General features: G+C 42.9%; 1 protein-coding gene across 6 annotated transcripts in view; it reads left to right on the forward strand.

Annotated features, from left to right (window-relative positions):
• Window positions 1-17,555, forward strand: part of LNX2 (ligand of numb-protein X 2) — a 61,072-nt gene that overhangs the window by 21,903 nt on the left and 21,614 nt on the right. For 3 of the 6 annotated variants that reach the window (XM_035902539.1, XM_035902541.1, XM_009647129.2), the window contains one exon: window positions 10,049-10,567. In XM_035902539.1, coding sequence (XP_035758432.1) covers window positions 10,167-10,567 — 401 coding nt within the window. In that variant the 5' untranslated portion in view covers window positions 10,049-10,166. Of the gene's footprint in view, window positions 1-6,777; window positions 6,870-7,287; window positions 7,360-10,048; window positions 10,568-17,555 lie in introns of those variants that run through there. The other 3 variants (XM_035902540.1, XM_035902543.1, XM_035902544.1) reach the window with 2 other exon arrangements.

The raw sequence follows: 17,555 nt of genomic DNA on the forward strand, positions 1-17,555 counted from the left end.
ATTTTCGTTTGTCTGCCTTTGTTTAGGAATGTTATTTTTTTAAACAAAGGGAATGAGACAACCAAGGAAAGCAGACAGAAATGCTGTGTTCAGCGCTCACTCCTCCACATTATTCATTCTACAAGGGGGAGGTAGAAGATTGCTTTTTAATATTTAGCCCCCGTCACTCATCTGAGAACACATACCAGGACCTGTTGGCTTACTGTGTGTTGCTGTGCATCTTTGCTAGCATTTTCACTCAAATCTTAAAGCTGTTTTTCAACAGTGCTCCTGTTGAAGTAGTTTCTTCCTGAGAGCGCTAACGGGATTCGGGGGACACACTGCAGCAGCCAAACTTTGCACTTCAGGTAGATAAATAACTGCACTGTAAAAGCCTCCGTACCTGATAGGTGCTGAAATTCTATTTGTGTGTGTGTGTGTGTGTGTATATATATATATATATACACACGTATGTATGTATACATTTAACATGCAGTCAGCCAAGCTAATAGGGAAAGTAATTGAAATAAACAGCTGGCAAACATGGTTAGGGGATAGATGGCTTAGGATAAATGGTTGGGGGGGGGTGTTTGGTTGTTTTGTTTTTTTTTTTTAATTCAGCAGATATTGCCTCCACGCTTTCTTGGTGACTGTGGAATTACGAGGGCTGAAGTGGCGAATATATGGTTCCTACAGTTGGACTAAAAACAAATGCAGTGTTGTCTTTGCTTCCATATTCTTTGTCTGTCAGATCTGTGTAACCAGACTTGACTTTACATAGTCAACTCGGTGCCCACCTCCCTGTCTGAATCCTGTCTGGAGGCCCTGGATCAAGTACAAGTCTACTGCGTATGTAAAGACGTGTTTACATACAAAATATTTAAATCTTTTTTACTTAAGATGCTATTTGTATATTTAAGACTACAGCTTCTAGATCTAACATGCTCTTGTTAGGTAAATTCTGGTGATGCGTGGAGCCATTTATTTTCTGTATCTGTGCACAGAGTACATCGATCTGAGGTACGGTACATGTGCCTGTAGAGAGCGTAAGCAGAAGATCTCAATGTAAAGTTTTTATTTTCTGACAAGCGTCCTACAAAATAATAAGGGGGTATTTTGTATAAATACACAAGAGCATGAGGACAGGTCGCATTCTGCTTTTCCTGTGTGCTCCAAGCTGGGTCGGGCAGCTGGCTCTGAAAATAACCTTTTTACATAGATCAGAAGGAAATTTCTCCCTGAAAATCAGGTGGAAATTCAGTTACGTAGAGCAGCGAAGCGAAATGTCTTCAGCAGAGCGAATAGGGAGGGGCGGAGTCATCCCCCTAAGGCGTTAAGACTCAGAAGAACTTTCCTTTATCGTGGGGTTAATTCAGGTGGTGTCTAGCGGGTGGCATCCTAGCATCATTCCCAGGCAGGGGTAAGGACTGCTCAGGCAGGGCAGTGCTTTCGGGATGAGTCACCGGCTTGCCAAGGGGTGGCGGGAGCCGGTGGCATGGCTTTCTGCTGCTCCCTGGTCCCACTGGGCTGCAGACCAAGTGCGGTGGTTTCGTAGGTGAACCGGTCACCCTGTGTACAGTACCCCTGCTCGCGAGCAAGTCACATCTCCTGGCTAATTTGGTCTGCATCTAGGTAGCCTAAGCTAAATGCTGTTTTGACTGTGGTTCTTAAGGTGGCTTTTTCTTTCTTCTTTTTTGGAGAGTCCGAATGTGGTGATATTTGTTTTCGTTCATCAGGGACAAAATAAGCAGTCTCTAGGCAGGGCAGACGGGTTTAGGGGATTGCCTTATCTCTTCAAGTGATGCTCCTGAGCTGCCGGGGCACTGTTTGGCAGCCTGAGGCTGGCGGCTGAAGCTGCAAACCTTCTGTCTAGACTATCACCTGCACTCTTTCTCCCGTACTTTCAGGTTTCTTCCTCTGGCCATGGGCTGTCACAGGTTCCTCGCAGCCGATGGGCACTCGCTCCCGCTTTCGACCTGCTTTCCTGCAGAGCAAGGGCAGCATGTGGCTTATCATTTACCTGAGCTGTCTCTAAAGCTTGTCCGCTTGGCTCCATCTCACACAGATCTTAAAAATCCTTGTTTTGAGAGAGAATTGTTCCTTTTTGTTAGCTTAGTAGGAGGTAGCTCCATTTCTTTTCATTACGTGGCTTAGCTGAAGAACTGCTTAGTAACAGCGTAGTTTACCTTTCAAAATAGCTTTCCACCATCACTCAGATTGTGGTTGATGGGGGAAACCAGCTGTAACACGTTAGGCAAGGTGGCATATGCCCGAAGGAAGAGATGGGGCTGGTGTTTCTCTCTGAAAATAGTTAGTTCTGCGATCTAACTGCCCAGAAAGTTCTTTTATCCTTCTTTCCACCCCTCCACCCCCAGCTTCTCTCTGGCATCAAAGCCATTTTGTGATTAATCCCAGTCTTGTCTCCTTGAATTTTCTCCATGCACACCCGTAGGGATGGGGGCTGGTTATACAGAGGGCAGAAAAAGGGAGCATAGCTCACCGCTCCCTTCTTTATTTTCTTTGAGTGGCTTCAGCTCCTTAAAATTTGAATTAATCAAATCAAATTCTCTCTGTGCATAACCAGCAACCAGCTACGTTTAATCTAGTTAAGTGTTTTCTGTTCATCCACAAAAGTCCCCGTTTCAGGGCAAAAGCGCGCAGGGGAGGGCTTTCCAGAAGGTTTAGCATCTTGATGGACAGCTTTCTGCTGCCTTCATCTCTCCAAACAGAAAGGGTGGCACATATGGCGAGGGCTGGTGGACAGATTGCACTGCAGAAAATAACCATGGCGGACAAGCAAATGTTTTATTCTTTCTTGCCTTTTTCCTCTGCTCTGTCGGTGAGAAGAAAGCCTAGCTAATTTTCTCCTTGTCATGGATTTTTGGCTGTTGGGGTACTTCTTTGGCTGCCACTGGATGTGAAAGCCCGCCTGTTAAAACAGTAGTAATGAGATACTGCTTGCTTTATGCTCTTTGCTCTAGGAAAGAAGTTTGTCTTTGGCTCTACTGGCAGGTAAGTGTGGATTATTTTCATTTCACTTTGCTTCATTTTTATTTATCTTTTTCACTGCTGCAAAATCCCAGAAGGGATTTAGGAGCTTGAAGGAGGTTTCATGGCAAACTTTTTTATATGCTCAGGCCTAAAAGTTGCAAACCTGCTCCGTTGTTGGGAGACCTGGCAGCATCTCAAGCCCCAAGGCACTTGTCCTGCATTTGGAGGTTCCTGCGGTGGGGTGGCTTCTGACCCCAAGCGGGGTTAGCCCCCAGAAACAGGCTTTTTTCTTTCCCCTTAGCAGGAAATCGAATGTACCCCCCGAAAATGGATCTTCTTGCAAATTGCAAAGGTGGCCACCGCATCTCTTGTGAAACGGGATGGCAGAGAAGGGCAAATACGTGTGAGCGAGATGTTGAGTGAGGTGGGCAGCAGTGGCTGCTGTGCCTGCGGAGGAGGGGGGTGCAAGTTCAAGTCCTTTCTCCTCCAGGGCGTTCAGGCTTCCTGAAGGGCCAGGAGAGCAGCCCGGCCATCCGAACCTGGGTGACTCTCATCTAGCTTGGCTTGTGCGTTTTACCTCCTCCTTTTTCAGCGCTCCTCTTGTTCAGTAGGAATATGGGAAGTTTAATCTGTAGATGCGTCTTTGTTAAAGATTCATGCTCTTGTCTCTTTCTATTCTGAGATGATTTATTGGATGTAGCTCTGTATTTGCTATAAAGAATGGATATTTCGTTGCAGAGACCTCTGTAGGATCACAATCCTCATCTTTCCTGTCTTGTTCGAGACCGATTTGACTAAAGTAAAGCTATTTTAATCTCCTGGTCCCAAAATAGAAGCCATTCCGTCTGTGCTGTGGAAAATGGCTGCAGGATGATCTTCGTGTGTTTGACCAAAACCTTCTGGCCACTTGTTTTATCTCCAGGCACCGCATCCTTCTCTTTCTTCCCGTCATCCCCTGGTGTTGAGCACCCCTGGGTTTGAGGTGCTGGTTTGGGGAGGCGAGCGTCATCCATCTTCTCTCCTAAGGTCAGATGATCTTGTGCTTCCCCTCGGTTTCCCGTTTCTTTACATCTTTTCCTTCTCTGGTGCGATGGTTGCTCGGACCCCCCTAAAACTCCGCAGGCAGCCGCAGGGCCCTGGGCAGGGCAGGCGTTCCTCCTGCCCATTCGCACGCCGCTGAACAGCCGTGGCCCTTAACGTCGCAGCGGTAATTAAAGCCCGTAGCCCCCCGTTGCCACGGAAACACAGCACTCCACAAATACCGAACACAACTTAGGGTCCTGTTAATTTTCCCAAAAGCTCCTCATTCACCAGATTTAAGCAAGGTTTCATTTTGCATCCTGGAAAAATGCCGTACTCCAGAAATACCCAGCAAGGGGAGCGCGTGGGCACATCTTTTTTAGGGTATTGCATGTAAAAACCCACAGCCCTGAGGTGGGGAAGGAGAAGAATCACTTGCAACCCACTGCCTTCGCAGCGATGATGCCGTGTCAACATCTGGTATAGGGCTGACACCTTCACCATGTGGGCATTGCTTTGATGGAGCAAAAAGGCAAGCACAGAGGCAAGGAAATAATCAGTGGAGAGATGGTTTTACTGCAAGCCCAGCCTTGCCTGCTTGTGATTTGATGGAACAAAGTCACTGTTCAGGCACAATTTTCTTTAGTTTGACTACAAAGATTCCAGTCATTCTGCTGAACGACTTAAAAAAACATGGAAAAGGGTTGCTCATTGCTACAAAAAATAGGTGTATTGGATAATTGGCATGCGGTGACAGTGTGGCTGCAGCATTAGCAGAAATCCGTCCCCATCTAATTACTGTGCTCTGCCCATCTCTCATAGGTTTTTTCCTGACTTTGAGCTGCCAGATGCCATCTTATGACAACACTTTCAGTTGTTTCTGTTTTCAAAAGAGGAAGAGTCTAACAGGATTACTGTCTCATAAACTTGGACTAGAATCGAATTGGGGTTTGGTTTGAAGACAGTGCAGCCCTTGGATATCGGCATAATTAACATGGATATTGTAAAGTCAATAAAAATTGCTAGTTCTGCTTTGCTTGTTTGCCATATGGCTTTAATATTAAAGCAGATATTGTATCTAATGAGCTAGGTCACGCTTATTGGAAGATGTGGAATAACACTTTTCTCCTCTAGTGCTGTGTGCCAGCTATTTATTCTCATCATGTTTTTTATAATACAGTTTCTGCTATCTTTTATTCTTCCACTCGAGCTAGGGTCTGCTTTGAAAACAGTTACGAACCATCAGCCTGGTGCTGTGATTCCTGTGAAGGATACTGGACTGGGAACTAAGAACTAATTTTTAATCGGTTACGATATGGTTTTAAGCAATGGGTGTAACCACTGTCTAGTTTCCCTCTCCTGGGGCTTGTGTTGATCCACTCCTGGCTGCTAAGAGATCCTGTTTGTAGTCCTGGCGTTTGAATGAGGCAGGGGAATTTGGGTACCCTGAGATCCTCCCTAGCTAGCTTGGGCACTTGGGTGCCATGGGCGTGGAGAACAGACTTCAGAAATCCTGTGACATTTTAAAATTAAGCCGACCTTTCCCAAAATCCAGGGTGATGACCGTACTGTTGTTCAGTTACTGGTCGATACATGCTATGCGTTGCCTTGCAGGTACAAATCTGACTGACCAGGAAAGGGCTGCCTGAGTTTAGTATCGTATGAAACCTTCACCGTAGCTGTTATAACTTCTTTCCATACCCTCCCTTTCTCCACGGCGGAGAGATAAGAAACTGGGATGAGAACCAGAAGCCAGCAGCCAGTAGCATTGAATCGAGAGGAAATACAGGAGGGTATTTTCTCACCTGCAGTTGGTTTAAGCTACACAGTATAAATTAGGCATTAATTCAGTGGTTAGATACATCTCAGTGAGAAGATGTCCATTCTGGTGTGGAGCGGTGTTAGCCACAGAACTGAGAGATCTGCATCCCAGCGGTTTTGGGATACAGGGACACCGGAGTCCAGCCAAAGGAACAGGGGTGGCATTCATCGAACCTTTGCTTTTGGTTGAGGAAATTGCATAAGGTAGTAAACAAAATAGGGAGTTCTGGTATATTAAAGATAATTTTTTAGAGAGATTAGTTGGTAAGCTGGCTATTTTCCTTAGTTGTTTGCTTCTGGGGGTATAGTCAGAGTTTTTGTAAAATTTTGAACAGTCTCCAGGATTGTAATATGGGAATTTAGAAATAGATTACTTAAATCTCTGAGAGCATTCGTTGCAAAATAGGTATTTCCATTAACTTCAGACTGAAACTAGTGTTAATTATTTGTGCTTTTTGTAAAAAAAAAAGACAACCATAGTAAAAAAGCTAAGTTATTGCTAGAATTCCGGTTTGCTTGTGGTTGGGTTCTTTGGGGTTTTTTTTATAGTGCCCATTCAGACAGAAGGAATAAACATCGTGAAATCTGATGTAGGAATAAAGCCTGACATCTTGTGCTTTTGTAAAAACGTGTCAAGCTTCTCCAAAGAATGTTGGTTGAATCGATAAGTCAGAGCTAGAGGCGGCCTAAGGATAAGGCCGTCTTTTTCAGTCTAAAATCGCTCTCATGCATGCTCCACTTAAAAAAATAAAAATTTGCACAGTTGTATTTCCAGTCTTTGCCCAGTTCCCAAGTAGATTGTGATTTAAAACTGAAAGCAGGGCACCACCTGCGCTGCTCGGCTGTCGTAATGAAGTCCCAGGAGAATTATTTCCTAGGGAATTACATGACTTGAATAACAGGCCGGGCTGGCTCTTCTACCCTCTTCATATTTTTTGTAATTCTGACTATTTTTCCTGTTTGCAGCTTTCCTGAGCTGATGTCGTCCTGTGGAGCTGGTGATCTGCAGTGATAAGAGATACAGCAAATGATACAAGGGATGCATAAGGAGGCTTGAAGTAGGGCATTATAAATGCTCTGGTACTGTGGATTTCAGGGATATAGTGCTTTACGTCAGTGAAATTGAGACCCTGCCTACCATCCCAATTGTTGCTCAGACCACAAATATTGTGTTTATGGACTCTGTAAATCAGTTGATATTTTGTACTGGGAATAGCCTGTAGAAAGTCTTGGAATTGATAATGAGGCAGCTGTGGTATATAATCAATACAAATCCTGGTGGCTGATTCCTCAGTCATGGAACAGGCTTGCCCCAAATGCAGTACAGCAGTGAAGGAAGCAGACAGCAGTGCAAAAGTGAAGAAATCTCAGTGGAGTTTTTGGTGGTGGGTTGGGGTTTTTTTTGGGTGGTGGTAGTGATTTTTTTTTTTTTTTTAAACTCTTCATGTTGTAATCCTCTATCTATTTCTCCCGCAGCTCTGCCGGCAGAGAGGTGATGGAAGGGTGGTCATGTCAGCTGCAGAAAAGGCAGTGGCATTACTTTATATGGTATTTATTGATGGTTTAAACTAACAGGACACTGGTGGTGCTGCGAAGCCACTAGTGGCAATGTCAGCAGCCTGCAGAAACAAGCCTGCCCCTGGCCTGGAGCGGCAAAGCACAGCTGAGGGAGCTCGTCCCTGCACCAGCAGCTTTAAGACTTTGGGATGGGGCAGTTGGAACAGGTCTGTCTGCTCACCTCCTTCAGCGGTGGGCAATAGAGAGTGACTGCCTAGGTTTCACTGAGGACAAACTCTTGTGATTTCAGTAACTACAGCTTGTCTCTGGCTATACCTTTCCTAAGAAAGAAGGCTTGCCATGATAATTTAAAACACAACAGTGAAAGTCTCATCTCTCAATAACTTCCCTTATTTTACCTTTTGTTCAAAATTTATAGTAAGCTATTTAAAAAAAAAAAATTAACACGCAAAAGGATTTGATACCTGCCTCCCTTCCAAAAGAGGGGAGCAGGTATCTTTGACCATAGCACATATATGGTCAAAGGAGCTCATGGCTATATTTACTGCATGACACTGCCTGGTGCTCTGCAGCAGACTGCCATGGGAATCACGCAGACTTCAAAGAACAGCAGTGCTAGAAGCCGGCAAGACGGTGAATTCAGGATGCTTGCTGTCAGAGGAGCTCCATAACTGCAGCATGCAGCATCGTCCCCGGGTGTTTCTGTAGCCTCACTGATGTAGGACTTGCTCCTTTCTTGGGACCTGGGTTCCCTGGAGGAGGAGGAAGAGTCCTGGTTGTAGTCACTAGTAGGAGTTTGTCTAGCATTTGGGCAACAGGCTATTAAAATGGCTTTTTCTACCTGTTCTGCCTGTCCTTTTCCTCTGCCCCGCCTGTCGGTGCTGCCGGTACCCCCAAGTACAATACGACACGCGCCGCCTGTTCCTCTCTGAGTGCCTGAAGTGGCAAAATAGTTTGGTAAAGTCACAAATCAATGCAGTGTTTTTTCTGGAGCTTTTATCTGGTTTATTTTGTGTTACATAAAGGGCAACCATTAGACAGGTCTCATCCCTTCGGCTTTAATCCAGTAGCAGGAACGCAGGGCGAGAGCGCTGTGGTTTGAGCGCGACGGCCCCGTGCGCCGCTCTCCTTATCTGCTCTCCCATCTTTGAACTCTTACATAATACATTTAAGACTTTTTTTTGAGTAATCTCTTTTGGGGTCTCATTTTGCATTCTTAGTCTCCTGTAACAAAGAACCACTATGCTCTTCCCTCATGAAATCCTTTCCAGAAGGTGCACATTATCTACTACGAGTCTGGGCAATGATGAGCATCAATTTCCACGGCAGAATAGAAGCCTGGATTACAAATTACTATCTAATCCTTTTTGCGTCAAAGGATATAATAATCCTTGTAAAATGTGCTCTAAGTCTTGTGCTTGGCCGTGCGAGGTTAAGGGGCAAAAACCAAAACAGGGATTCTCTTAAAAAGTAAGACATGGTGAAATGCGTGTGTTCCACATGAATTTCAGAATATATTTATGACTGCATTTCAGCAGCTAAAAATAAAGATGATGGTACCTAGACTAGCAGTTTTCATTTCTCCATATGCTTGCTACTACTCTGCTAGAATACAGTAAGTGTCTGTCAGGAGTGTTGCTTGCTGAATTGCAATGAAGAATTTGGGCACAAAGTAAGCGTTGTACAAATTTGATTTCTTTTTTTCCCCACTGATGAGAACATTGACCAAAACTAACGAATTAGGCGGTATCTTAAGAATGTGAGAAAATTTGTTTTATTTTCTAAATCATCTTGGTCTATGACTGTCAAGCAACATGATTTTGTAAGGAGGGCAAATAAGGTTGGGAGGGTAAGGATTCAGTGTTTGAAGACGCAGACTGATGGCTGCACAGTGTCCTGACCAGGTAGCTATTTTAAGAGGGGCAAGGTTTAATAACTTACAAAGTTTAGAAAATAAATCCCACAGTGACGGACCTGCAGTCCTTTGACTGACATGATGATCATCACATTGAGTATGCTGTAATTTTGTTAGATAAAAAGCAAAACAGGTTAGTTGTTTGGAACCAATAGCTTCATATGATTAGTTTATTCCGTATTTTTATTAGTGGCCTCTGTACTAAATCAAGTGTGGTGTATTGGATAGAAGCAGTCCCTCTTGCTATGTAGCAACCCACATAGAAAACCTGATGGTAAGTGGTGGCAAAAATGCAATATTATTAATGGAAAGAACAGGGTAAGCCGTTTGTTGCTGGTTTTTTAATGCAGTCTGTTTAGACCTGTAATGTGTAATATTCTACATTAATAGTCAAAATCCAGGAAAGAGAGTAGGACCAGATTAAAATCATAATCTCATATTAAAGAACACATTTAATTACTTGGTCCTACAACCATTGTTCCACAGTAGGGTATTTTTGTGCTAGACGCTAATTGCACGCTTCTAGTGTGACATTGCATAATGCGGTGTCCTTGCTGTCACAAACTGGTCATCTTGCAGGTGAAAACTGTGCAGCGCAGCAGCAGCTGTTCTGAGGCCGTAAAATGTTTATGTTATATTACAGGTTTTTTGTTGCTCTCTTCTGTGACAAATTTACAGAAAAGAGGAATATTCTCCTAACCTGTCTAGCTGCAGTGTTTTGGTAAACCCAGAAGTCAAAAATTCTGACAAGAACTTCCATAATTCATGCAAAATGAGTAATTTTTATTTCTTTATTTGTTGCAGGAAATGACACTTGACTGAAGAGCGTGAGTCACCCTGGAAGGAGCTGCTTCCCTCTGAGCTTTACGTGAGCAACCCCGTCCTATGAGGAGGAGGGTCTGTCAGCCTGCTTAGCTGTACAATGGGGACTACAGGTGACGACATGGCTTCGGTGGAGCAGAACGCCTCCTTGAACCCTCTGTGCTTCGAGTGTGGCCAGCAGCACTGGACAAGGGAGAACCACCTCTACAACTACCAGAACGAAGTGGACGATGACTTGGTCTGCCACATTTGCCTTCAGCCCTTGTTGCAGCCATTGGACACTCCCTGCGGACACACTTTCTGCTACAAGTGCCTAAGGAACTTTCTGCAGGAGAAGGATTTCTGCCCACTGGATCGAAAAAGACTCCACTTTAAACTCTGCAAAAAATCCAGCATTCTTGTTCATAAACTGTTAGACAAGCTATTTGTTTTGTGCCCCTTCTCTTCTGTATGTCAGGAAGTCATGCAGCGATGTGACCTGGCGGCACATCTCAAAAACAGGTGAGCGGTGCAGATGCTTGCATTGCATGTTCCTTACACGCTTGCTAGGCCAGACTGTGTAGCAGTAGAAATTGGGGGCAGGAGTGGGGAGAGGGCTGTCAGCGGTTTTTAAATTCACAGTAGGAGACCATAAGAAATGGTCAGTCTGTAACTGTGCACAAGTAGAGCCCTGGATCCTGTTTTGGACATTGCACCAGAAACAGTGAAGAACACTTGGACAGAGTCATGGGGAGAATGACATGATTCGTTAGAGGTCTCAAAAACATGATTTAGCAGAAAAAGTTAAAGAAAATAGTGGTTGTTTAGGGTAGGGGAAAAAAGGCTGAGGGAGGGGAAAATGAGAGATGTGCAAACTCTGTCTGCAAAGAGGAAGGAAATAGTGCGATAGGAACAAGGGAGATTTAGTTCAGGTTTTAGGAAAAAAAGCTCTATAATGGTCCAGCACTAGCATAGATTGCTTGGGTGGCGGTTGTGTATTCCCCATTTTCAGCAGTGTTTATGAACATGCTAAACCAACCCTTATCAGGAACAGTTACGGCAGAATTGATTCTGCTTTGGGGTAGGCAGATGGACAGGGTATCTCAAGACTTCCCCAAGACCTATTTTTTTTTCTATTTTAAAAAAAAAATCGTTTACTGAACAGATTGATGGTATGTCATGTAGTTTCTAGGATTTTTTGTTTGTTTTGTTTGCTTATAGAACACTTCCAACACCCTGTTAATTTGATAGAAACTCATCGCTTCACACCAATGGGAAGGTTTGGTGCAGCTTTTGTGAGTGTTTATGTGTCAGAGAGATACATTCCAATGTTACCTTCACCTAAATGTTTAGGACCTTATTTTGAACTGTTAATAGTTTATAGTTCTTCTGCTTTATGCCACCCTACCCTAAATATTTAAATGTTGAAAAGAGGCCACAATAGAACGAGGGAAATAAGATTATTAGAAGGTTGGACCAGATGATCCTTGCAGTCCCTTCCAATGTGGTATTCTTTGAGTCTGTGAATCCATGATTATTAAATTTGGATAGAATGATACTTCATACTGTGCAGACTAATGCACTTTGTTCTTCCAGCAAAGGAATTGCCTCCATACCGTGTGCGTGGTACCCTGCTACGTGAAGATGTTTCGTTCTTCTCTGTAAGGCAATGCCATTTTTCTAATGGAAAAATGTTAAACTTGTTTTGAGGGGTACGTTTGACTTCTTTCGTTTCCTCTATAGGTTGGAGAATATTTTCAGTAAATAGAGTTTTTTTAATCATTAACTAGTCATTACATGAGTCATGAACAAAAACTTGGACATACCATTTATGTTAAAGCTAAAAAATGGTGGAATTAATGAGTCAGGGCTAAAAAAATATTATGCATATCTATATCAACTAATTCTAAACCATTTAGAGATTTATGGAATTATAAGAGGACTACAGTGAAGAATTACGTAGAGAAGGAAGTTATGCATTCAGAAGAAATGCATCTGACTTCAAAGCATCCAGTTCAGGGGAATTGTATCTGCTACCAGAAAATATTCCCTGTGTACGGCTCAATACTATTTGAAAAGCTATGTTCGTTCTGTAGAGAGAGATTTCAGAAAAGTATGTAAATGTCCCTGCAAAAAAAAGCATCAAAACCAGAAGAATAAGATTTGCGCATATCCATGGTACATAGACAAAAGGCACTGGGGAAATACAATTCAGTAGGTGAGCATTTTTGTCAGCAGAAAAACAAGCATTTTGTCTGGTGACTCTTTGGAAAAATGGGTAGTACGAGTCCTAACTCTTCTGTTCTCCTTGGTCACTGGCTGAGATGAGATCTCTTCATTTCCCTGACTTTATCATGGGCTTTATTCTCACCTGCTTTGCTTGCTTTCAGTTTGATACTCTCTTTTTTTATTTTCTTCATTGTTTTAAACCAGCCTGCATAAACTTCAGCAGTTGCCCGTTCCATGAGGGTGTCTCATGGTTTGGTAGTTTTATCTGTGCCGGCTCTTTGGGCAAAGAGCCCCCTCCACGTTGGGTTTGAAAACCCTGGTCCCAGAGGGAGGGACAGTGGTGGCTCCAGTGTGTTGAGACGGGGAGATGTTTCCTTTCCTGTCACCCTCCCCAAAAGGAGAGTGGTGTGAGCTGTGTGCCTCCTCTGCCCGCCCTCAGTCTGGGCCAGCAACACTGGTGGTCACCTAGATGGAAAAGTTTATTTGAGAGGTGCATGGATCCTACCGCATTAACTTCTTTCCAAATCTCTGTCTTTGTCCATTTGGAGACTCTTGGAGACTGTCTTCAGGTGCAGGGTGACATTGTGGAGGGGATTGTCTGGGAGCCAGGCGTGGTGTGGGTGTCCCTGCAGGCAAGTGCTCCGCAGAGAAGGGGAAGAGAGCAGCTACCACCTGCCTTGGAAAATGCTTGTTCACATGCATATTTCCAGCGTGCCCTCTTCCTCCTTCCCCGCATCCTGAAAGCTTCTGTGTAATCAGAGCCTAGGAGGACCTTGGGCATGCAGGACATGCAGTAACCCTACAGATTGTGGTAAGCCTGGAGTTGCCTGGGTTTTGTTGGTTGTTGTAGCCACAGTGTGAATGTATGCATGTGCGGTGTCTATGTCAGGGACGTACGGGGACTAATGAGGAGCCTTTCTCTCTATTTTTTTTTCCTTTTACTTCTCCACATGGTTTCCATGTTAGCTTAGGCTCATGCTTGTTTCCTCCAGGCAAGTGATTTCTGAGCTATATGATGACTTGTGGGTGCTGAGGAAGCCTGTTTGTTCGATTTATAACTCTAGTATTAAAGTGATTTGATTTTAATAAGAGGCAAAATGCTGGCAAGACTCATGCCTGGTTCATCTTCTGGTTTCCCACTATCATACACCTCACCTCTCCAGTCCATTTTCCTTGGTTGGCATCTTTTTGAATGATATTAGGGCTGTTTACAACAGGGCCACGTAATTTATTTGTACATGGAACTCTCTGTTCATGTATGCGTATATTCATACTTGTTCCATGTATGTGTACGTGGAACACTATGTATGCTCTCTTTAGGTATATATGAAATATTCATTTACTTAATGTACGAGGTTACTATGAAATCCAAGTGAGCTGAGTCACTGGCTTTTACTGTTTGTCAGCTGGAAAAAAGCTTCCAGTTGCAGAAGGCAGCTCATTTTCAATTCCTTCTGTTGTCTTGGGATGCCGATACGCATTTTGAGTATATGGTGATTTACAGTTTCCAATTAAGTTTATTTGCAAACATCTGAACACCTGTAAATTATCATTGCTGACATAAACAATGGCAGCAACGGTGTAGTTGGAATTTGATTTTATATGGAGTAGTGAATCCAGTAAAATTCTACTACTGATCATTAAATGTAGGAAAAAAATATAAAATTCACTATTATTATCATTTTCAGCAGAGATTAATATAAACCAGCCTCAACAAGCCCTCACGTGAGCTAGTTTGTATTTCTAAGAAATGCAATATGGTTGGTTAGTTTTCACTGTCTAAAAACATTCACATTCAGTTCTTCCAGTGTTGTTTTAATCGGCTCCATTTGAGCATAAAAGCTAGAAGAAAATGTCATCGTATCCAGCGGGTACCTCACAGTGTAAGGTTACTGCAAGCTGCTCCAGCAGGGAGATGAGAGGCACAACATACAAACTTGATTACTTCATGGTCACTAATTGCACTCTGTGATACCTCATTGCATAAAGAAAATATTCTGGATTTATTGGTCTTTCAGTTTTATCACATTCACTTGAAAACTGTGGTTTTCAGAGTTAAACACAATGCACGTAATCTGTTTTAAAGGAGAAAAAAAAAATATGAGTAATGCTGAGTTGTACTGTTTTTCCCAGGCTCTTGGTATAGAAAATTTGTTAATGTTTAGTAAAATACATGACAATTCCACTTCTAAATATCAAAGGTAAATTTATCAGAAGGAAATTTGACAAAAAAATTACTGAGCTTTTCTGTGTATGATTCTAATTCAGTTAATTCTTACGGATTATTCAGACCTGAAGAAACTCCATTCTACAAAAACATAGTCTGAAAGTCATACAACTTTTTAATGAGAGGGTTAGGTGGTGTGTTTATGTATTGCTTTTGAGTTGGGCTTCAGTTTTCCCCTTCTGTATTCTCCTATGGTAGGTAAGTTATCCTTTTGGGTGGAAACATTTTGCCAAATGTTTTAATGTTGAGGCCAACGTTCAAGCCAATTTTATGTCAGGCTAAGTTTGAACTTTATATAGATTGTTTCTTCTGGAATGGAAGTAGTTATCACACTTAATATGTGGATTTAGATTAAAAAGATCCATGGGAAAATTAATTATATAGATACAAAATGTTATCATTCAATAACTAGGTTTGTCAAGATTTTTTGGTGTTTCTGACAGTCCTGCAGAGTCCTGTTCTTCCCACTTGTTCCTGTGCAAGCTGCAAGCCCTGTCCTTGCCCTGCTCTTTGTAGCACCAGGAGAAGTGAAGAGGATCTGTTTTGGCAGGTCTCTTCTTACACCTGAGTAAGTGGATAGGCCACAGATTCCGAGTTTCTCCATGCCTTATGGACTCTTTCAATTGCTGGAAAGGTGAAGAATCTTTCTCTGGCTCTGCTCTGAAGCCACCTGCCTCCTTGTAGGCTCCTCAGATCATTGGGTGTGAGAGAGAAATGTGCAACAAAACCACTCTTTTTCCTGGGTCTTCTCTGATTCCCAAACCTAGATAACTCTCGTGCCTTAGTGCCTCTTTTTCCTTTTTTTTTTTTTTTCTTTTTTATTGCTGGTGAAAGAAAAACCAAGACCCAAACACAACTTCCTAAAGCAGCACTGTGTTTTACTCTGAATTGCAGCTGTAAATCTTGCCAGAATTGCTGCTTAAGGTCACTTTGCTGGCAAAGTTTTATGAGCAATACCAAAGGCATTTGGGTTGCTTCTCTGCAGTCTTTGCTTAAATTCAGCTCCTGCTTGGAAAACGATTTTGTGCAACTGGTCTGAGGCTATTTGGTGTGTTTGCTTTTATTGAACCTCCTGACTGGGCAGAAGCCGATGGCATAAGCTACAATGAAATCTTTCTTTTCAGTAGTCAGTGAGCAAATGTGTTTTTTGAGCCCCTACTGTTATTCCATGGAATACACTGTAAACTACATCTTAATTTTGTATGAAAGCTCTTTTTACCTGGAGAGAGGGATTGCTGCAAGTGTTCCAAGAAGTCAGCTTTTAAATGAGAAGCCCAGCAGACTTGGCTGTAAAAAAAATAAACCAAAAAACTTCTCTGTCTGATACAGATTAAGAGAAGTTGAAGGTAAAAGCTATGCTTTGGCACCATCTAGAATTGAGCAAAAGCTGGTGCTGAAGGGGGGGGGGCGATAAATATAAGCAGGAGCTCATTTTACATCCCAAGAACAACTGCCCTTTGAGTTTCCCAATAAATAACATCACTCAGTTGCTTTAGCTGATTTTTTTCAGTGTCTCTACTCTTTAGCATCTTGATTCATGACAGAAATTAAATAATTTCTGGAAATTCTAAAAAACATCCCTGCCTGCCTTCTCGCTCCTAGCCAAGATATTCTGGGTAGGTAGATATGAAATGCTGTTCCTGTAAGACACGTTTCAGTCCCATTTCAGCCCTTATTTGTGCAATTTGTTGTATGAGAATGGATTTCTGTACACATAAAACCAATCTTCAGTGCTCGTTTTGATCCTAAGATGCCCATCTGTGTACATAACTTGTTGCAAGATTTAGTCCAAAGTGCTCAATATCCCAGATATTTGGCAAAAGTGGTGTTAGTGAAGGTGTGCAGTTTTACAGATTTATTGGCACTTGTTAACTGTTACGACTGCTGTATGGTTTTGCTGTTTTTGAATAATACATTCCTACTGCCAATAAAAATCTTTTTTATGTTGCAAGTGGAAATGAAGGATCTCCTTATAGAGGTGCTTGAATACCAACACTGGGCTTTGCTGCTTGGTAGGTGGCATATCGTGTTTAAAGACCTAGGAATTGGCATCCCATGAATTAATGTCTCCACCAGACAACTGCTCTCCTGGCAATGCAGTTGTGCTATACCAGGCTGAAAGTCGTAGTCTGTTACAATTACTGGTTAATTTGGGGAAGAATCTGGGGGTTTTTTTTCCTTTTTTGCCTTGTAGAATGCTGCACAAAAGGGATTCTGCTGAACTGAGTAGGTGTGCTCACAAGGCTGTTTGCATTTCTTGATATTAGCCTTTGAAATTATAATTAAATATCATTAGCAAAAATAAACCTCAAATCTATATATATTTTGCACGACAACTTTAATCAACTGGCAGGTAACGATGGAGGGATGTGCTCTGTGGAGGAGGACCTGGCTGTGGTTTGGAAGGCTTTGACAGAAATAGGACACTTCCGGGGCTGATTTTTTTTTTTTCCCTGTCCTGGTTTAATAACAGTTTAAAAAAAAAAATAAATCCAAGGTGTGCTTTGCCATCTGCACCATGTTCTTTGGGATCCACAGGACTTGGAGCTTGTTGAATAAGAGTCAAGAAGATACCTAAGGAAGCATCTGGTTCACAGAAGTAGTCCCAGTAAAGTTGGACTCTGACATCCAGACTCAGTGGGATTGAAGCATGGTCCTCTGCCGGTGTCAGTTTTGAGCCGTTTGTGCACCTCTTTGCTGAAAAATCCCCACTGCTATAGCAGAACAGTTCAGAGACAGCAAGGGCATGCGGTGTGGGGTGGCTTTGTCCTAAACTCCTGCAGGTCAGTGTGGGAGAGCACATCTGTCAGAGCTCCCAGTAGAGAAGAGGCGTCCTCCGCAAGAGTGTTCACCGCTTTCAGTGTCGCTGCAGCAGTGAGTGATGTTGGAGATTGGTCCTTTTTCCCTGTTGCCAGTGCTAAGATTTGGGGGAGCATGTGGCTAACCCATCAAGTTAAAGTATTTTAGAAATTTCAAGGGAAGGGATTGCATCTCTCCTTTTCTTGGCCTCTGGGGATTCTTGGTTTGAGGTTTGCATTGTGAAATGGGCAATAA

The sequence above is a fragment of the Egretta garzetta genome, unplaced genomic scaffold (genome assembly GCF_000687185.1).
Source record: "Egretta garzetta isolate BGI_Z169 unplaced genomic scaffold, ASM68718v1 scaffold279, whole genome shotgun sequence".
Classification (NCBI taxonomy): Eukaryota; Metazoa; Chordata; class Aves; order Pelecaniformes; family Ardeidae; genus Egretta; species Egretta garzetta.